Here is a 22,170-nt window from a genome sequence, read left to right on the forward strand (position 1 = left end):
CTGGACAAGTTTGGCCGTCGCCTCTATTCAAATTCCCTGATGGCCACCAGGGTTCTAAATTACGCCTTCACCTTTTCCTCCTATTTGCGTGGTATGGTGAAGGACCTTCCTCAATATCGAAACTCGTTACCGGACTCCCAAAGAGCAGGATTCGATAAGTTTATGTCCAACCTGTCTCAATTGCGGTTGTACCTATTCCACGCAGTGTACGACGCCTTTGAGCTGGTTTCGAGGGTGTCGGCCCTCGCGGTGGCCATGCGCCGCTTGGCCTGGCTTCGCACCCTCGACATGGACCCAAACCTGCAGGAACGCCTGGCAGACTTGCCTTGTGTGGGGTCCGAGTTATTCGACGAGTCATTGGATGCGGCGACCAAACGCTTGTCGGAACAGGAGCGCTCTCTAGCATCCCTGGTCCGCCCCAAACCTAGGCCCCCGCCGCAGAAACCCTTTCGGCCTCCGCCGCGCCGATACCCTCAGAAGTCGACCCCGGCTTTCTCGAGACCGCCTCCGAGACGTCCGTCTCAGCGAGGCAGAGGGGGACAAACCCAAGCCCAGGCGCAGGGCCCTTCTAAGCCCGCGCCTTCCTTTTGACGGGCTGAGCGGACGGGGCGGGTTCCCCTCCGCACTTTCACAGGAACCCCTTCCTATCGGGGGCCGTCTTCGGTCCTTCCGGGAGGCATGGACCGGGATTACCTCAGACGCTTGGGTGCTCCGGATCGTCTCCGAGGGCTACTCGCTCAACTTTGTGTCCTCGCCGCCGGACAGTCCCCCAAGTTTAGTCCCCTGCAACCGTTCGCAGCTACCGACCCTTATAACCGAAGCCAAAGCCCTCTTGAAGCTTCGGGCGGTCGAGCCGGTCCCCAAGGACCAGTGGGGTACGGGGTTTTACTCCCGCTACTTTTTGGTCCCAAAAAAGACCGGGGACCTGCGCCCCATACTGGACCTCAGGAAGCTCAACAAATTCCTGGCCCGGGAGAAGTTTCGAATGCTATCTCTCCCGGCTTTGTACCCCCTCTTGGGGGAAGGGGACTGGATGTGCTCCCTCGACCTGAAGGAAGCATACACCCATGTTCCGGTGCACCCCGCCTGTCGAAGATTCTTACGATTCCAGGTGGGGGACCTCCACCTCCAGTACAGGGTACTGCCCTTCGGCCTGGCCGCGTCCCCACGAGTATTCACGAAGTGCATGGTGGTGGTTGCAGCAGCAGCCCTCAGGTCACGTGGACTCCATGTGTTCCCTTACCTGGACGATTGGCTCATCAAAGCCCCGACCAGGGAGGGGGTTATCTCAGCGACCCGACAGTCTATTGCCTTCCTGCAAACTCTCGGGTTCGAGATAAACTTTCCAAAGTCTCAGTTGAGGCCGTCGCAGTCTCTTCAATTCATAGGTGCGGTGCTGGACACGGTGCGCCTACGCTCCTACCTGCCGACCCAGCGGTTGGAAACCTTGGTACGGATGAGCCGCCAGGTCTCTCAACTATCGAGGGTGTCGGCCAAGCGCATGATGATGCTGCTGGGCCATATGGCCTCGACGGTACATGTCACGCCGTTTGCGAGGCTACATCTGAGGATCCCTCAGTGGACCCTCGCGTCCCAGTGGCGTCAGGAGTGCGACCCGGTGTCTCGCCTCATTTCGGTAACTCCGCCCTTGCGGAAATCGCTGCGTTGGTGGACAGACTCTGCAAATCTGTCCATGGGGCTATTGTTCCGCACTCCGCCTTTTCGCAAGGTCCTGACCACGGACTCCTCGGAGTACGCGTGGGGAGCCCATCTCGACGGTCTTCGCACGCAGGGCCTGTGGTCGACAGAAGACCGTCAGTGTCATATCAACGTGCTAGAGCTGCGAGCCATCTTCCTAGCACTTCGAGCCTTCGTTCACATATTGCAGGACCAGGTGGTCCTCGTCCGCACGGACAATCAGGTGGCAATGTATTATGTGAACAAGCAGGGAGGAACGGGGTCATGGCCCCTCTGCTCCGAAGCTCTTCGCCTCTGGGAGTGGGCGGCCTCCCGGAACATCTTCCTCCGGGCGGTCTACATCCAAGGAGAACGGAATTGCCTGGCGGACAAACTGAGTCGACTTCTGCAACCGCACGAGTGGACTCTACACTCAGCAGTTCTACGCGAGGTTTTCGCTCGCTGGGGAACGCCACAGGTGGATCTGTTTGCCTCTCCGGAGACACACAAACTACCACTATATTGTTCTCGGATGTACTCGCAGGACCGTCTGGAAGCGGATGCCTTCCTACTCGACTGGGAAGGGAGGTTCCTGTATGCATTCCCTCCGTTCCCTCTGATCATGCGAACGTTGGTACACCTAAAATCGTCCACGGCCACGATGATTCTCATAGCACCTCGGTGGCCGCGTCAGCACTGGTTCTCCCTGCTGCTCCAGCTCAGTGCCAGAGAGCCTCTTCCCCTGCCTGTCTCTCCTTCTCTGCTGTCTCAGAGTCAAGGATCCATGTTACATCCCAATCTGCAGTCATTGCACCTGACAGCCTGGTTTCTTGTTCCCTGACTCCTCCGGACCTGTCTCAATCGGTGAAGGAGGTGTTGGAAGCCTCCCGCAAGATCTCGACGAGGCTTTGCTATGCGCAGAAATGGACCAGGTTTTCCACCTGGTGCTCGTCTTTTCACCTGGATCCGGTATCAGTTCCGGTATCCTCGGTTTTAGAATATTTATTTCATTTGTCGCGCTCCGGCTTGAAAACCACTTTGGTGCGGGTTCATCTCAGTGCGATTTCTGCTTTCCACCAACCTCTGGAGGGACGCCCTCTGTCACTCCATCCCTTGGTGACACGCTTCATGAAAGGGCTACTCAGGGTTTGCCCCCCTCTTAAGCCTCCGTCTGTCGTGTGGAATTTGAATGTAGTTCTGGCTCAACTGATGAAACCCCCTTTTGAGCCACTCAACAAGTCCCTCTTGAAATTTCTGACTTGGAAGGCGGTGTTTCTGATTGCCCTCACCTCCGCCAGGCGGATTGGGGAGTTGCAAGCCTTGGTTGCGGACCCTCCTTTCACGGTCTTTCATCACGACAAGGTGGTTCTCCGCACCCATCCTAAGTTTTTACCTAAAGTTGTTTCGGACTTCCACCTCAATCAGTCCATTGTCCTTCCTGTGTTCTTCCCGAAGCCCCACTCCCATCCTGGCGAGACGGCGCTCCACACGCTTGACTGTAAGAGGGCGTTGGCATATTATCTTCAACGCACCAGGTCTCATCGGAAGGTCCCTCAATTGTTTTTGTCCTTCGATCCCAATCGATTAGGGCATCCAGTTTCCAAGCGCACTCTGTCTAACTGGTTGGCCGCTTGCATTTCCTTTTGCTACGCTCAGGCTGGCCTTCCTCCCCCGGGTCGGGTCACGGGTCACAAGGTCCGAGCAATGGCAGCTTCGATAGCTTTTCTCCGATCCACTCCGATGGAGGACATATGTAAGGCTGCCACTTGGTCTTCGGTTCATACATTCACCTCTCACTACTGTCTGGACACTCTATCCAGGAGTGACGGCCGGTTTGGCCAGTCAGTATTGCAAAATCTGTTTTCCTAAATTGCCATCCTCCCACCTGCCCTGTTTTGGTTAGCTTGGAGGTCACCCACATGTGAGAATATCATGCCTGCTTGTCCTGGGATAAAGCACAGTTACTTACCGTAACAGGTGTTATCCAGGGACAGCAGGCATATATTCTCACAACCCGCCCGCCTCCCCGGGGATGGCTTCCTTGCTAGTTATGGAACTGAGGACCACGAGGTGGGATGCGCCCTCTAGTGGGCGAGAAGGCATGCACATGCGTGGTGCAGTGTGCAAACTTGAAACTTCAATCAAGTTTGCTTGAAAAGCTGTCCGCGCCGGGGCTCCGTAGATGCGTCACCCCACATGTGAGAATATATGCCTGCTGTCCCTGGATAACACCTGTTACGGTAAGTAACTGTGCTTTTTCTGCAGCACTCACATTTAAAGTTTAATATCTTTTCTTTCTCAAAACTGGCACATTTCAATTACTAAATTGAAAATAAAATCATTTTCCTACCTTTGTTTGGTAATTTCATCAGTCTCTGGTTGCACTTTATTCTTCTGACTGTGCATCCAATATTTCTTCCCTTCTTTCAGCCTCCTGTATGCTTCCTCTCCAGACCTCATTCCCTCCCCCAACTTTTTCTTTCTTTCTCTGTCTGTCTTTCTCTGATTCCGTGTCCCATGTTTTGCTTTGTTTCTGGCTCCCTGTCCCCCCCTTCTTTTTTTCTTCCTTCCTGCCCTCCCCCATGCCACCGCCGCCGGGGAATAGGCTGCTGCTGCTGCCGCCATCAGGAATAGGCCGAGATATCCACGCTTCTCTTCTCCACAGGGCCGACCAACTCTCGCTGCCCAACGTCAATTCTAACGTCGGAAAGGACGTTCCGGGCAGCCAGAACGTCCTCTCGATGTCAGAATTGAGGTCGGGCGGCAAGAGAAGCAGGGAGATCAAAGAGCATGATGCCGGCCTGTTCCCGGATGGCAGCGGTGAGAAGGGAAGCAGGTTGGGCACCACTGCTCTAGATGAGCTGCTCTCTAGGGAGAACAGTGGAGGGTAGCCAGCTGTTCGGACCGCCCCCCCCTTGGTATGCTACTGGAGCAGCAGCGTGTCTGGCCGGCTCGTTCTGTTCAAAGCCGTGGGTGGTGGCTCCTTGCGAGATCCGCGCCTGCGTCTGAAGCCTCTCTGATGTTGTGATGTCAGAGAGGCTTCCAATGCAGGAGTGGCTAGCGCAAGGAGCCTCCAACCCGCAGCTTTGAACGGAACGAACTGGCCAGACACGCTGCTGCTCCAAAAGGAAGAGAATGATCCAGTCCAGACTGCGGGCTGCAAATAAAACTTGGAGAGCCACATGCGGCCCGGCGGGCCACGTGTTTGAGACCGGTGTTCTACACCATGCAGGATTTTGTAGACCTCAATCATAAGGGATAAAGTATCTTTCACAGCAGACTGATTAACCTACTTCTTTAAACTAGATTGTTGGGATGGGTGATCAAAGCCCCCAAGTAGGTAAAACATACAATAAGTCTATAAAAATGGGGGAAAAGAACAACATCTTTGTATTAATGTCCATAGAATGGGAAATAAATTCTGAATCTAGAGACTGATGGAAGAGGCTGGCTTGAATTTACTGGTGGTTAAGAAGATATAAGATTTGCTACAATCCATTCAGGAAGGACAGGGTTGGAAGACAGTGAGGAGGAGTATTTCTTTGTCAAAGATAATGATGACACTAATCCTCAATATATAAAGTCTAAGATGACAATCTCTTACAAATAGATGAAGATAGGCGAGTTATTTAACAAAAAACCTTCTGATATGATGTTATAAGGTTTTAAGTATGTTAAGGCTGAAAGACCTCGAGTGTTCACAGCTTTTCTGGGTCCAGAAATAAATCTGCCCAGATTGCCTTATGAAGGGCTGGGAGTAGGAGTGCAGAAGATGAGTAGAAATAGGAATGGAGGTGTGTTGGTCCCTGAACAATTTTCAGAGAACTGATCATAAGGAGCTAGCTAAATTTAAGGTGGACAAAGTGATGGGCCTGGATGGCATACATCTAAGGATTCTGAAGGAAGTTGGGGAAGTTCTGGTGGCTCTGCTATTTGACCTTTTCAATGCTTCTTTAAAGTCTGGAGTGGTCTTAGAGCACTGGAAAAGGGCAGATGTGGTCTCTCTCCAAAAAGGTGGAGGTGAGGAGGAGGAGGATGTGAGTCACAGGCTGGTTAGTCTGACTTGTAAGTAAATTAATGGAAACAGGTCTAAAATGGTGAGTTTTCTGGAATGCAATGGACTGTAAGACCCAAGGCAGCATGGTTATAGAAGAGGCAGTTTTTGTCAGACAATCTGATTAATTTTTTGATTAGGTGACCAGGTAGTTGGATCAAGGTAGTACACTAGATGTGTTGTGCTTAGATTTTAGAAAAGCCTTTGATACATTTCCACATAGACCACTTCTAAATAGTTGAAGTAATAAAAGTGAATTCCTTTAAAAAGGCTGTAAATAAATCCTAACAATAAATAGAGTGCCCTAAAGTGACAGACTTGGCTAGGAACTGGTTGAGTGGAAGGTAACAAAGGATTGTTGTAAATGGAATTCACTCTGATGAAAGGTGCGCTGCAGGGCTCGATCCAGGATTTGACTAACATTTTTTATAAGCAATACTAGCAGATCTCCCGGCATTGCCAGGATATTTATTTATCCCAAAGGTCCTCTGTTATGGGGCTGAACTTGTACTTAAACGGCATTGAGTGTCAGTATTCATCTCAGCAAGCCCGAATACTATGGGTTAGACACTAATATCTGTCGTTTTCAAATATTTTAACGTCACCCCCTTCCCACCCCACAGTATTTTTCCCAGATAGAAAGTCATATGTATACCAAGTTTGGTTGAAATCTGTCCATGCGTTTCAGAGTTATGATGGAACATGCATACACAAAATAACGAAACGGGGGAGGGGGGGGGGGGAGAAAAACGTGATACACCGAGCTGCCTAGTTCCAAAGCATGACTGAATCCTCAAACGAAGAAAAAGGACTGGCGGTACTATCAAGCACATTTAACAACCATGTAAAGCGGTGCTCAGAAGGATGCTGCTCTCAGACCAGACTTCGGGACAAGCCCGGATGTTTGAACGTCTGAAATCTCAGGGTCTTCATTATTGCACTGAAATACAGTTATTAGCTTCATGTAGGTAGACATTGCTCAAAATTTCAAAACAGATTGCAAAGGTATTAAACAGCGCGCTTACCTGAAATTTGCATTCTGGGCTCTAACGCGTTTCGTGAACTGCCGCCTCAGAAAGCTTGTATAGCAAAAGGTCTGCAAAAAAGAGATCAAGAAAGCATGCTAGACTAGTTTACTGTTTCTAATGTCAAAACAGCAAAAGTAGACAAAGGACTTGTGTTGGCGCGATCAGGAGGTTACCTGTCCTTAAAGACAATTTCCAACTCTACGAACATGATCTGAGAGCAACATCCTTCTGAGCATTGCTTTTACATAGTTGTTAAACGTATTTGATAGTACCGCCAGTCCTTTTTCTTTTGTTTGAGGAACATACATTCACGCACATACAGATGCATCCAATTTTTATCCTCTATAATAAAACCTAAGCGCGCATGCGCACTTACAACGCTGTGATCCCTGCCTCTGTGATTTGTTCCTCCATGGCCATGTTCCATTTGCGGCGGCTTGAGTGGCAACTAGAGCAGTGGCAGGAGGGTGTCCTTCGGCCTGGATGAAGCGGACAGGGCGCGGGTGCTGCGAGGCGTCCGGCTGCTACTGCTGCACAGGGAAATGGAGGGAGAGAGGTAAATGGGGCTGCTTTGAGAGGAGGGGTGTGCTGGAGGGCAGGCAGCAATCTTTGTTTGCTCTGGGGGTGGAGAGACAGAAGGGGACCGCGGAGAGACAGGCAGGCATGGCGCAACAGAGAGAGACAGGCAGTCAGGGGGCCAGGGAGAGACACAGACAGAAAGAAAGGCACAGACAGCGGCCAAGGAGAGAGACAGAAAGAAAGAAAGACAGACACAGGGGCCTAGGAGAGAGAGAGACAGAAAGCGCTACTGCTGGACAGGGGGAGCAGGCAAAAGGTGATGGTGGACAGCCGAGAAGAGAGAGAGACAGAAAGACAGAGGCCAAGGAGAGAGAGAAAGAAAGACAGGCAGACACATCTATTCTAGCACCCGTTAATGTAACGGGCTTAAAGACTTTCTGGTAAGGTTTACCTCTGTTTGCATGATGCCAAACTCTGTAATAGATGCTAGAGAATGACACGGGGATAGTTTGTTTCCCCGTCCCTGTGAGTTTTGTTGTTATCCCTGTCCCTACCCCATTCCTGTAAGCTCAGCCTTAACCGCACAAACTTAAAACACTTATGATTTTAAAGTGTTTGAGGCTTGTGCAGATGAGGACAAAGTTTGCAGGAATGGCACAGGAAAAGAACTCACCAGGAAATTTGTCCCCATGTCATTCTCTATTAGACACATCTAGTGGTGTGGATGACGTGAGGAGGGACCTAGCGAGGCTTGAAGAACGGTCAGAATTTGACTGCTAAGGTCTAAAAAAAAAAAATACAGGGTCATGCACAGGGCTGTGGAGTCAGTAAATCAAATCTTTGACTCTAACTCCAACTCCTCTATTTTTCTACTGTCCATCTCTGACTTCTAATGATATTACACTTAACATTTTTTGTACTGGTAAATATTAGATCCAGGGCAAAATACTTATATATAAAATTATAAATTTTACCATATATTTAAAATATTTTGAAGCTGGAGTCTGTACACTTTTACCAACTCTTACTCCACGACTCTTGACTCCACGGTCCTGGTCATGCATTTGGGCTGTAAATCGCCAAGGGAGCAATTCAGTATATGGGACTAATGAAAGAGGAGCAGGACCTAGGAGGCCATGCGGGTAGAAAAACCAATGGCAAAAGCCAGAAGGGTGCTTGGGTGTATAGTAAGAGGAATGGATGGCAGGAAAAAGAAAGTGATAGTGATATATGTATCTAATGAGACATCATTTAGAATACTTTATATAATTCTGGAGATTACCCCTTCAAAAAGACACAAATAGGATGGAGTCAGTCCATAGGGTAGCTACTGAAATGGTTGGTGGTCTTTGTCTTAAAGCATATGGGGACAGACTTAAAGATCTCAATATGTATGAAGACTGACAATTAAGTTCACGAACTCATCCTAGAAAAACTGCTACATACCTCATTGCTGAATATCACAATGGTCACTTTCGAAGTACTCCCCTTGGGAAGCTATGCACAGATGCCAGCGCTTAGTCCACCCTACAAAGCAATTTTGGAACTCTTTTTCTGGAATGGCCACCAGAGCTGTCTTCATATTACCCTTCATGTTCTGAATGTCATCAAAATGTCTTCAATTCAATATTTCTTTTATCTTTGGATAAAGAAAAAAAAGTCATTGGGGGCCAGATCAGGTGAGTAGGGAGGATGTTCCAATATAGTTATTTGTTTTCTGGCTAAAAGCTCAATCACAGACAGTGCCGTGTGAACTGTTGCATTGTGGTGATCCAAGAGCCATGAGTTATTGGCGAAAAGTTCAGATCATTTTCGTTTAACTTTTTCACGCAGCCTTTTTAGCACTTCTAAATAGTAAACGTGGTTAACTGTTTGTTCACTTGGTACAAATTCATAATGAACAATCCCTCTAATATCGAAAAAAGGTTAGCAACATAGTTTTGACTCTTGATTTTGACTGGCAGAACTTTTTTGGTCATGGAGAATTGGCTGACTTCCATTGTGCACTTTGATGCTTTGTTTCAGGGTCATATTGGTATACCCATGTTTCATCACCAGTGATAACATGGCCCAAAACATCATCTTACCTGTCCAAAAGGTCTTGGCAAACTTCGACTTTCCTTTGCTTTTGCTCATCGATGAGCTCCTTCGGGACCATTTTTGCAAACACCTTTCTCATGCCAAAGTTTTCAGTTAAGATTTTCCTAACTGTCCCTCTATCAATGTTTACTTGGTCAGCTGATGATTTTGATGCACAATTCGACAATTTTTTACAATGTTTTTTGTCTGTTCTGCTTGTTACTGGCCGCTCTGACCTTTCTTCGTCAGTGATGCTTTCTCTCTCCTCAGAAAAATTTTTAATCTCATTTGTACACTATCATTTTCTTCATGGCATTATCCCCATAAACTTGGACTAACATGACCCTGATTTCACTTCCACTCTTGTCAAGTTTAACAAGAAATTTAATGTTTCTTCATTGCTCTAATTCAAGCTCCGACATTCTTGCAATGGCACACAAAAACACTCAACAACAATGATGAACGCCATTCAGCAAGACACCGCCATACTTCTTTGCAGATGTGGAGCTCTATTGGACCGGATTGATGATTGGACTTAGCACTAGATTGGAATTTATTTTGCTCAATCTCCAATCTCTTAAACTTATTTGTATATTTTAATTCTTTTTATTTCTTTTCTAATCATTTGAATTGTACCTTTCCCTCACAATTCTTGGAATTTTGTTATATCTTTTCTATTTTAATAATTGTTTACTCAGGTACTTTAGCTAGAATGTGAGCCTTCGGGACAGATAGGGAAGTTCTAAGTACCTTTATTTTATTGTAAACCGCTTAGATCTGTAATATGCTTAAGCGGTATATCAAATGTTAATAAAACATAAACCTACATCAACACAAACAACTGTGAAACAATGATATACAAAGGTTATGAAGCCTTACTGAATTGTTTGTACAGTGCTGCCAACGTAAGTGCATGAAGACAAGTTTGCGAACTTAATTGTCAGACCTCAGCTTAAAGATCTCTATAAGTAGGAAAGGCAAGAGAGGGGAGATATGATAGAGGCAAGTCTTTCAACTGAAAGGAAGCTCTGGAATAAAGGGGCATAGGGTGAAGGAGAAACGGAATCAAGAGTAATCTAAGTAAATGTTATTTTACAGAAAGTAGAATATGTATGAAAGGGCCTCCTGGTGCAGGTGGTAGAGACAGACTGTACTTGAATTCAAGAAAGCATGGGACAAGCACATTAATACGATTGTGAGCCCACTGGGACAGAGAGGGAAATTTTTCTAATGATTGAAAATGTAACTCATTTCTAATGTATTAGTATTTTAAACCACTTAATACTCATGTACCAAGTGGTATATCAAATATAATAAATTCAAACCAATCCACATGGGATCCCTTTGGGAGACAAAAGAATAGAGATGATAGATCAAATGATCTTTACCTGTTATTATATGTTTGACTGACATCCAAAGATCTGTTGGCTTCTCAACTGTGGCTGATGTGAGGCGGCATGTATCAACCATCATGGGACAAAAACTAATTGGGAATGATGTTTGTGGGAGGATAGCTTCACTCTAAAAAGAACATTGCTGCCAGCCACTGATTCACCAAAGAACATCTGAATGACTCAAAAGACACTTGGAATTGGGTTCTCTGGACCAATGAGTCAAAAAACTGAACTAGTTGTCTTGATGAATTTATTTTATTGTGTGTGTATGGCAAAATCCAACCATTGTCCAGCCTGGTGGCGGCATCATGGTATGGAACTGCTTTGCTACATGGAGTCTGGATGTCATGGATCCCTCAATTCTATTTTATAGCACAAAGATGTAGAGGAGAATTCTTGGTATCTGTCTGTGACCTGAAGCTGAGCCAGAAGTGAGTCATATGGCAAAACAGCCCTAAACATTCTAGTGAATCTACTACAGAGTGGCTAAAGAGGAAGATATTTTATTTTGGATTTGCCAAGTCCCAAAGTCACAGCCTAAACCCATTTGAAATCTGGTGGTGAGATCTGAAGTAAGCTGTTCATGCAAGAGAACTCTCAAATGTGAGAGGTGAAACTGCTCTATATTGAGGAATGGAACAAAATTCCTCAAGGGTGATGATGTGAGACTGATCAACAGTTACAGGAAGTATTAGGGGAAGTTAATGCTGCTTAAAGATGTGCCACCAGCTACTGAATGAAGGATCAGATACTTTTCACACTAGGATATTTAAATTAGTGATCAAAATATTTTTTGTCTATTTATTTCATTGAGGTTATCTTTCTCTTATTAGGGTTTAGTTTGGGATTTAATTTGTTTTTGAATATAAATTGTTAAAATACAGACTCTCCTGCGGAGTCCATAAACCTTTTCTCAGTAATCTATTAATTGAGATACTAATAGACTTCCCAAGGTCTTTTTTTAACTGGTGAATTAACCAAATAACAGGTTATAGTTGATGTTCAATAGACATGCAGTTAACGGACGCCCGTAGGGATTGATAGATGTCAGATAAGTGTAGTTTCTGGTTGCTTGGCCTAACTAATACTATACCCCATACTATGTTATACAAATTAGCTGACATGTGGTAGGCAAAGCATGGGCACGTACTCAGGTGTGGCTTGCCAAGTTTACACTTAAATTTCTGCCAGAAATTGATTTTATTTTCATTTTAAGTATGACAGTATTTCTTTTTTTCTTTTTTCTTTTTTTACTTGTTGCTTGAGTTCCAGTTAACAGAGAGTATACTGTAAACTTGTCTCATGCTGTATTAGATTTGAAACACACAATAAGAATCTCTTCTACAGATCACATCAGTTGCTTGGCTAAGACCCTAGGTATTTCTTTCCAGAAGATGTTCTTGTACACTGGATAATAATGGCAATTTCTCTCCCTGGTGCATTACTGCCTTCCAGTGCTTTGCAGTGTGTATGTCATGTTGGTAAGGTTACCTGGTTATCAGTACAGAACTGTTGGCCTGCTGCCTTGATTCCACAGATATTCATTTTTTTTCTTCAGGTTCTTGAAAATAGCACTTGAAATGCCTGCATTTTTGTTGTAACGATTAGACTCCCCCCTCCCCCTTTAAAGTGTTTGCTTTTTTAGATTTCTCTGGGCATTGCAAGGAACTTGTACAGAGCATGCCTCAATCCTTGCTGAGAAATTACTATGCAATCAGTTTTCTCAATTGGACTACTCTAGGGAACCACTAGAGGGCGCTCTGCTTCTGCTTAAGTCAAGGACCTCTTTATTTTCTTTACTGCAGAAGGAGAATTTCTAGCTTTTAGCTCCTCTTTGGAGGAAAAACATTTTCTTTCTGTTCCCTTGCTCTGTCCCAGAGGCAACCCCTCTTACTTAATACAAATACAAGTAAAAACTTAAATACTGCAAGTTACCATTTAAAGTCTTATGCAGATTACCAAAAAGGGCTCAGATTTCAATAAGTAAACGAGAATATCCCCAACAATTACCATCCCTCCCTCACCAACCCTTCCCTCCCAAAGTCCTCAATCAAATAAACAGCAAAACAGACTAAAAGGGACCAAAAACATGAAAAGAAATCTAAAAGTACAGAAGAAACATCAACAATTCAGGAGACGATTACAGGCCAGTGGAGTCATGGAAGCGCACCCCTCTGACAAAGGAAAAGTCCACAGTGTCCTGACATTCCCACATCAGAAAGGCAATCAACTGTGTCTGCCAAAGCAAAATGGTGGGAGCATCGACATCCAGCCACTTTAGCAAAATGCACTTCTACGCAATTAACAGTCCTCTTAAGAAAGATGCTCACCCCCCTATTGTAGGATGATAGCCAGGGACAACACCAAATAAAAGCAGAGGGGAGCATTGGATAATCATCTTCCAGATAGTACCAACAAAGGTGAAAATGCTGTCCCAAAAGGCTGTGATAGGAGGGCAAGACCAGACCATATGGCCTAGGCTCACCTCAGAATAACCACACTTTGCACACATTGCATTGGAAAGGTGTGCTTGCTTAGGTGAAATGTAAAGATGCAATAATGTTGTTCCAAGAAGGACATATATTTACGTAGGGTGGGCAGCTTTTTAATAGCTGTCAGCACCACATCTTCAGGAAATTCCAGCTGCAGATCACGAGACCAAGAGTCCCATAGTCTGCAATATATATATATAGTAACATAGTAGATGACGGCAGATAAAGACTTAAATGGTCCATCTAATCTTCCCAACCTGATTCAATCTAAAAGTTTGTTGGGGGTTTTTTTTTCTTCTTCTCCTTAACCTTTTCCTATCATGTGTCCCGGATAACGGGACATTCCAAAAATGTTGTTGCCATCGTATGTCCCATACTAATAAAGAGCCAGGAACACAAAATATTTGAATTTACAGACTTATGACTTATTTACATTATGTTTACAATAGCCGTAAATGATAACGGTGAATAATGCAAAACTTTGCTAAAATAATTACGATTGGAACCAGCGAAACATAAAATTTATTAAGATAGGAAAAGGTTAAGTTATTTCTGAGCAAGAATCCAAAGCTCTTCCCAGTACTGTTCTTAGGTTCCAACTACTGAAGTCTCCGTCAAAGCTCATTCTAGTCTATCTACACTCTCCCAGCCATTGAAGCCCTCCCCAGCCCATCCTCCCCCAAATGGCCATATACAGACACAGACCATGCAAGTATGCCCAGTACTGGCCTTAGTTCTTCTATATTTACTATTATTTTCTGATTCTAGATCCTCTGTGTTCATCCCACGCTTTTTTGAACTCCGTCATCGTTTTCCTCTCCACCACCTCTCTCGGGAGCGCATTCCAAGTATCCACCACCCTCTCCGTAAAGAAGAATTTCCTTACATTGCTCTTGAGTCTCCCACCCCTCAACCTCAAATTATGTCTTCTGGTTTTACCATTTTCCTTTCTCTAGAAAAGATTTTGTTCTACGTTAATACCTTTCAAGTATTTTAACGTCTGAATCATATCTCCCCTGTCCCTCCTTTCATCTAAGGTATACGTATTCAGGGCTTTTAGTCTCTGCTCACACGTCTTTTGGTGCAAACCTCCTATCATTATCGTCGCCCTCTGGACCGCTTCAAGCCTTTTTGTGTCCTTCGCCAGATATGGTCTTCAAAACTGAACACAATACTCCAAGTGGGGCCTCACCAATGACCTGTACAGGGGCATCAACACCTTTGTTCTTCTACTGGTTATACCTCTTTTTATACAACCCAGCATCCTTCTGGCAGCAGCCACCGCCTTGTCGCACTATTTTTTTCGCCTTTGGATCTTCGAACACTATCACCCCAAGGTCCCTTTCCCCATCCGAGCATATCAGCCTCTCTTCTCCCAGCATATACGGCTCCTTCCGATTATTAATCCCCAAATGCATTACTCTGCATTTCTTTGCATTTAATTTTAGTTGTCAGATTTTAGACCGTTCCTCTAATTTTTGTAGATCCTTTTTCATGTTTTCCACTCCCTCCTTGGTGTCTACTCTGTTACAAATCTTGGTATCATCTGCAAAAAGGCAGACTATTCCTTCTAACCCTTCAGCAATGTCACTCACAAACATATTGAACAGGATCGGCCCCAGCATCTAACCCTGAGGGACTCAACCACTCATCTTTCCTTCCTCCAAGCGACTTCCATTAACCACCACTCTCTGGCATCTGTCCGTCAACCAGGTTCTAATCCAGTTCTCCACTTTGGGTCCTAACTTCAGTCCTTCAAGTTTGTTCATGAGCCTCCTATGAGGAACCGTGTCAAAGGCTTTTCTGAAGTCTAAGTAAATTACATCAAGCATATGTCCACAATCCAGTTCACTGGTCACCCAATCAAAAAATTAAATCAAGCAAGGATGTAGGGGCTTGAGCAGAGGCTATCAGGCTTCCATACATACAGGGCTCAGCGGGGCTCTTCAGGGTGCCAGCTGCGTGTTTTACTGTGTTTTTTTTGCTTCCAACTCAATCTTCTTTTCCAGGTCTCTTTGCCTTCTTTATTAACGCATTGCATTTCACTTGCCATTCCTTGTGCTGTTACAATTATTTTCTGTTGAATCCTTCTTCCACTTTCTGAAGGATTCTTTTTTTTAGTACTAATAGCTTCCTTCACCTTACTCATTAACCACACCGGCTACCATATCTAGTCTGGGCTTCCAGGATGGTATTTTTGAATAACAAAAAAAGAACACTGGAATTGATGTTCTTGATCTAAAAGTTTATTGGAGCATCCAACAAATTAAAAATCCAAGCGGGTCAGATGATATAAAAACAATGGAACACAGACAATGTATGATGCAGACCCAACACGGTCTGTGTTTCAGCTAATACTCGGACTGGAAAAGCGTCACAAGTGGGGTGCTGCATGGTTCGGTGCTCAGGCCTGTGCTCTTCAACATATTGATAAATGACCTGGAAATTGGTACGATGAGTGAGGTGATTAAATTTGTGGATGATACAAAGTTATTCAGAGTAGTGAGGACACAGAAAGATTGCGAAGACCTACAACGAGGCATAAACACACTCGAGGAATGGGCCCCAAAATGGCAAATGAGATTCAACGTGGATAAGTGCAAGGTGATGCATGTCGGTAACAAAAATCATATGCATGAATACAGGATGTCCGGTGCTGTACTCGGAGAGAGCCCCCAGGAAAGAGACTTGGAAGTACTTGTAGACAAGTCAATGAAGCTGTCCGTGCAATGTGTGGCGGTGGCAAAAAGGGCGAACAGAATGCTAGGAATTATTAATAAGGGGATCACAAACAGATCTGAGAAGGTTATCATGCCGCTGTATCGAGCCATGGTGCGCCCCCACCTGGAATACTGTGTCCAACTGGTGTTAGGGTTAGCGGTTTCTCTGGATGTTAAATAAGTCAAAGAACTATGTCCTTGCTAGGGACTGGTTACTTTGTTCATCAGTGATGACATACATTTTCACTGCTTTTTCTGGTTGCTATTTGGATATACCTTTGCCACACAAATCTTGGTTCATGACCTTCTACTGAGTACTTCTCCGCCCACCTCTGTACAATTCATAGTAACATAGTAAATGACAGCAGTTAAAGACCTAAATGGTCCATCCAGTCCAACTGGTCGCCGTACATGAAAAAGGACATAGTACTACTCGAAAGGGTCCAGAGAAGAGCAACAAATTTTGTCCAGTGTCACCACCGTTGAGAAGCTTCTATCCCCAGCTCCATGGATGTCCAAACTCTCTGCCCTGGTCCGCTTGAGCCCCCTCACCACGTGGCTGTGTTGACTTCTTCTGGACTTCAGCCACAGTGCTTTCATCGGACCCCGACACAGGAAACGATGGAGGTCGGGTAATCGGATAATGATATTTCCAATCCCAATGCTCCGAAGGCGCCTTCCTTTGAAGCAAACACGGGTAACTCTACTCCAGTTATCGATGATGAGCTAGCCATGAAGGTGTCCATCGTCACCTGTACAGCTAATGAGGGGTTTAGCTGGACCATGCCCTTACACTTTGTATGTGACATTTGTCCAAAGGCGGAAACTATTTATACAGCTAACAAGGGGTTTAGATGGACCATGCCCTTACACTTTGTGTGCGGCATTTGCCCAAAGGCGGAAACTATTTTGAAAGGGGGAAATTGGTAAGCTAAGGCAGAGCACAAATGCTGGCTGCTAACATGCCACCATCTTGACCACTCCCTCTACCAATTAAATTAGGTGCCTAACTTAGGTTTCGTATTTTTCTTTTGGTTTTGCCAATATAAATCAATTTGCAGGGACAGGTAATGTACACAACAAAATCTGTGTTGCAAGTGCTTGGAAAATTCAGCCTGTACTTCCTACCTGTCCTAGGGTATGTGGAAACAGGTTATTTGCAAAGAATGATTGCAAACTGAACACAACCCACAGGGAAGATGCCCAGAGTAGCTTGGTTGAGTTGTGTGAATACAGTAGTTGGAAGTGCTGTTACAAGTTTATCATGTAGATTTTCACCACAGGAGAACGCTACAAGAGACCTACTGTTCCTAAAACACTTGTGTAACTCCAGAATATGCCAATATTTTAGAATGATGTTATGGATATCTTGTGACAAATATTCCATCTTGAACTTCAAGTTACTATCACATGAGTTGAGCCATATGGGGAAGAGATTCAGTTTAGCCATACTCCCTCTCCATAAGATAAATATATTATCAATATATCTCTTATATAGTCTTACTTCATCAGCAAAATCATGCTTACACAGAAAGGTATTTTCAAAGTTGGCAGTATATAAATTTGGTCATATCTGGGGCCATAGAAGCCCCTATTGCAGCTCCCTTAATTTGTATATAGAATTTCCTTTCAAACAAAAATACTGTATTTTTTGAACCATAAGACGCACCCACCTGTAGAGGAGAAAAAACCAAGAAAAAAAAATTTGGTTAAGAATTTTTTTTCTTCTTGGTTTTTCCTCCTATACACGTAGGTGCGTCTGGTGCTGAAAAGCCCAAAGCTGCCTGCAGCACCCCCTCCCCCCCCGGTACCTTTTTTAGTGGTGGTGGTGCTGCGCAGTCTCTTGGATGGCTGCCTTGGTCTTTAGAAGAGTGATACACAACGCAGGAGCAACCTTTGAAGTTGCATAGATTATTCACATGACCTTCAGAATTTGAAAATCAAGCTAAAATTATGACATCTAGATTTATGCAGAGAGAAGAGATGGATACTGCAGATCTAAACTCCATCACCGTGAGGATCTTCTAAAAACAGACTTGGGGCTAGATTCACTAAGCCCACTGATTAACGACCCCTTTATGACCTGATTTCCCTCTGACCCGATTCATTAACCTCTGTCCCAATCATCCTCTGATCCGTGCATGCAAATGAAGGGGAATGGCATTCAAATGTAGGCAGGAAGCGATTCACTAAAATAAAAAAGCAACACGTGTTGGGTCTGCATCATACATTGTCTGTGTCCCATTGTTTTTAAGTCATCTGCACCGCTTGGATTTTTAATGTGTTGGATGTTCCAATAATCTTTTACATCAAGAACATCAATTCCACAGTGTCCTTTTTGTTTTGGCTTTACCCCTTTTGTCTGTGGAACTGCTAGGTATTCTTTTGTTTTTGATTTTTGAATAACGTCCACGCCTGATGTAAATTTTTGACCTTTGCAGCTGCTTCTCTTAAGTTTCTTTTTTTTTTTTTTTTTACCATTCTCCTCATGTTCCTTTTTTAAAGTTAAATACTATTGTATTGTATTTCCTGTGTGAAAGTACTCCAGGGATTATATCAAATCTGATCATGTTATAATCAGTGTTATCAAGCGGCCCCAGCACCATTACCCTCTGTACTAATTCATTCGTTCCTTTGAGAACTAGATCTAGAATTTGAGAACATAAGAACATAAGCAATTCCTCTGCTGGGTCAGACCAGGGGTCCATCATATCCAGCAGTCCGCTCAAGCGGTGGCCCATCAGGTCCAGGACCTGTATAATAACCCTCTATCTATACCCTTCTATCCCCTTTTCCTTCAGGAAATTGTCCAATCCCTTCTTGAACTCCAGTACTGTACCCTGTCCTATCATGCCATCTGGAAGCGCATTCCAGGTGTCCACCACCCTTTGGGTGAAGAAGAACTTCCTCGCATTGGTTCTGAATCTGTCCCCTTTTAATTTTTCCGAATGCCCTCTCGTTCTTGTAGTTGTCGAAAGTTTGAAGAATCTGTTCCTCTCCACTTTCTCTATGCCCTTCATGATTTTGTAAGTTTCTATCATATCCCCTCTAATTCTCCACTTCTCCAGGGAAAAGAGCCCCAGTTTCTCCATTCTTTCAGCGTATGAAAGGTTTTCCATACCTTTTATCAAACGTGTCGCCCTCTTCTGAACCCTCTCGAGTATCGCCATATCCTTCTTTAGGTACGGCAACCAATATTGGACGCAGTATTCCAGATGCGGGTGCACCATCGCCCAATACAATGGGAGGATAACTTCTTTCATTCTGGTTGTAATACCCTTATTGATTTTATCTAGCATTCTATTCGCTTTCTTAGCGGCCGCTGCACACTGTGCTGATGGCTTCATGGTCTTGTCCACTATTACCCCCAAGTCCCTTTCTTGGGTACTCTCACTCAGTAACAGCCCTCCCATCGTGTAGCTGTACCTCAGGTTTCTGTTCCCTACGTGCAAGACTTTACATTTCTCTACATTAAACTTCATCTGCCATCTCGACGCCCACTCCCCTAGCTTGTTCAGGTCCCTTTGTAAATCCTCGCAGTCCTCTTTAGTCCTAGCCCCATTAAATAGTTTGGTGTCGTCTGTGAATTTTATTACTTCGTACTTCATCCCAGTTTCTAGATCATTCACAGGTTAAGCCATCCCAGAATTCCTTAGCTCCTCCTTTTGGAAGCACAGAGTGAAAGCTAGCTAAAATACAATTCTGGAAGCCGCACCCTCAAAAAGATATAAAAAGGATGGAGTCGGTCCAGAGGAAGGCTACTGAAATAGTGCATGGTCTTTGTCATAAGGCGTATGGGAACAGACTTAAAGATCGCAATCTGTATACTTTGGAGGAAAGGTGGAAGAGGGGAGATATGATAGATTCCCTTGCATGAAGTCTCTCTTTGAATTGAAAGGAAGCTCTGGAATGAGAGGGCATAAGATAAAATTAAGAGGTGATAGGCTCCAGAGTAATCTAAGGAAATACTTTTTTTCAGAAAAGGTGATAGATGCATGGAACAGTCTCCCGTTAGAGGTGGAGGAAATACTTTTTTTCAGAAAAGGTGATAGATGCATGGAACAGTCTCCCGTTAGAGGTGGAGGAAATACTTTTTTTCAGAAAGGGTGGTAGATGCGTGGAACAGTCTCCCATTAGCGGTGGTGGAGACAGAGACTGTGTTTGAATTCAAGAAAGTGTGGGATAGGCACATGGGATCTCATATAGAGAGGAAGAGAATGGTTACTGCAAATGGGCAGACTGGATGGGGCATTTGGCCTTTATCTGTCATCATGTTTCTATATTTTTATGTAAGTCATGCTTCTCCTGGTTCTGGTGACCCAGAGATCCCTCCTGTTCATTGCTGATGTGCTGTTTCCTTTCTTGCAGGCTATGGATTTGTGGATTTTGACAGCCCGGCAGCAGCTCAGAAAGCAGTGACTGCTTTGAAAGCCAGTGGGGTGCAGGCACAGATGGCAAAGGTAAGATTTTTGGTGGTTATTGAGCAAGTGTCCACTGTCTACTGCGGACATCTGACTGAACTGGCTTTCAGCGAGGAGGTTGACATCGTTGATAACCGCAAGAAACTATCCCGTGTCATTCTTTAGTGTCTGTCTCAATGTCAGTCCTTCTACACCAGCATTCTTCAATGCAAGGCTTGAGGGTCGGTAGTTATCCCCGTTCATACTCTAATTCGTCTCTTTCTCCTTAAAGAATGATATGGGGATGGTTTCCCGCAGTTAATCACGGGGAAGGGGACAAATTCTGTCACTTGTGTCATTCTCTAGACAGTGAATATGGGCAGCCGGGGCCTTGGGTAGCAGTGCTGTATACATGTAGAAACATAGAGCCATACATGCTTATTTCAACAGGGACGTATACATATGATCACACCATGTTAAGAGTTATTTAAACCATCTCCACCCCCTTCCATTTAAATCTAATCTTTACCGCCTATCCCCAGCAGCAAGAGTCAGGGAGAAATGCCTCTTGGTTTATCTCAGGTAAGAGGCATTTCTCCCTGACTCTTGCTGCTGGGGATAGGCGGTAAAGCAAGGACCGTGAGGGACGGAGAGGCTGACAAAAGGGTGACATGTCAAAAGCGCGTGACGACAACCCAGCGCAGACAACTGAGCGCAAGGCGGAAGCGCGCCAAAGAAAAACAGTATTTTAAAGGGCTCCGACGGGGAGTGTGTGGGGGAACCCCCCATTTTACTTAACAGAGATTGCACCGGGGTTGTGGGGGGTTTGGGGGGTTGTAACCCCCCACATTATACTGCAAACTTCACTTTTTCTCTAAAAAAGAAGGAAAAAGTTAAGTTTCCAGTAAATGAGGGGGGTTACAACCCCCCAAACCCCCCACAACGCCGGCGCGATCTCTGTTAAGTAAAGTGGGGGGGGTTCCCCACCAACACCTCCCGTTGGAGCCCTTTAAAATACTGTTTTTCTTTGGCGCGCTTCCGCCTTGCGCTCAGTTGTCTGTGCTGGGTTGTCGGCGCACGCTTTTGACTATGAACCGACAAAAGAGACTTCTGGCACATCAGTTGCTTTTCAGAACTGGGGCCTTGAAGTTGCCGATGGGTGGTGCTATATGATCCTTCCAAAGTGTGGGGACTCGGGGCAATGGCCCTCCTTCTCCTGTTCTCCCCCAGGAAATCCTGCTTCTGAACCAGGCAGGCGTGGTATGACACTGGAGAGGAAATGCAGCTCTTGTCCCTGATGCAGTGGTCAGCTGAGATAAGGCCTCAGTTTCTGAGCTGGACTTCACTTGAGTTGCTGGCACAACACATTCCACAGCAAGCCAGTAACGTACATGTTGGCAAAGAGTACTGCTGGGAGGAGCTTTGAATTTAAGTTTTGCTGTCATCCATATTTCTAGGGACAATTGTTGAGCTCCATAGAGAATATGGAAGGGGTGAAGCAGAAGGGGCACAGCCTAACCAGGGGGGATAAAAATCAATCAATTAAAAAAAAAATTGGATTAAAAAAATAAAATAAAATGCTTTTGTGGAAAAACCATCTAAAGATAGTTTTCAATTTAAGATACATTATAGTCTTAAAGTTATTCATCCATAAAATAAGGATTACTTTTTTAGCATGAGGCTGTATATTCAAGCAATGTTTAAACTTTTTGGTAAATGAATTCCATTAATCTATTCATAATGTCATGGGCATGGGCATGATTTAAATCAAGTCTTTCTGACTAGTGCTTTAAATCAAATCCACCCT

The 22,170-nt window shown here is 44.9% G+C and overlaps 1 protein-coding gene across 6 annotated transcripts in view; it reads left to right on the plus strand.

The window, feature by feature from the left end:
* RBMS2 (RNA binding motif single stranded interacting protein 2) overlaps positions 1-22,170 on the plus strand; it is a 332,030-nt gene that overhangs the window by 258,975 nt on the left and 50,885 nt on the right. For all 6 annotated transcript variants that reach the window (XM_033936036.1, XM_033936038.1, XM_033936032.1 and 3 more), the window contains one exon: positions 20,332-20,423. In XM_033936036.1, coding sequence (XP_033791927.1) covers positions 20,332-20,423 — 92 coding nt within the window. The remainder of the gene's footprint in view (positions 1-20,331; positions 20,424-22,170) is intronic.

This window comes from Geotrypetes seraphini, chromosome 3 (assembly GCF_902459505.1).
Source record: "Geotrypetes seraphini chromosome 3, aGeoSer1.1, whole genome shotgun sequence".
NCBI lineage: Eukaryota > Metazoa > Chordata > Amphibia > Gymnophiona > Dermophiidae > Geotrypetes > Geotrypetes seraphini.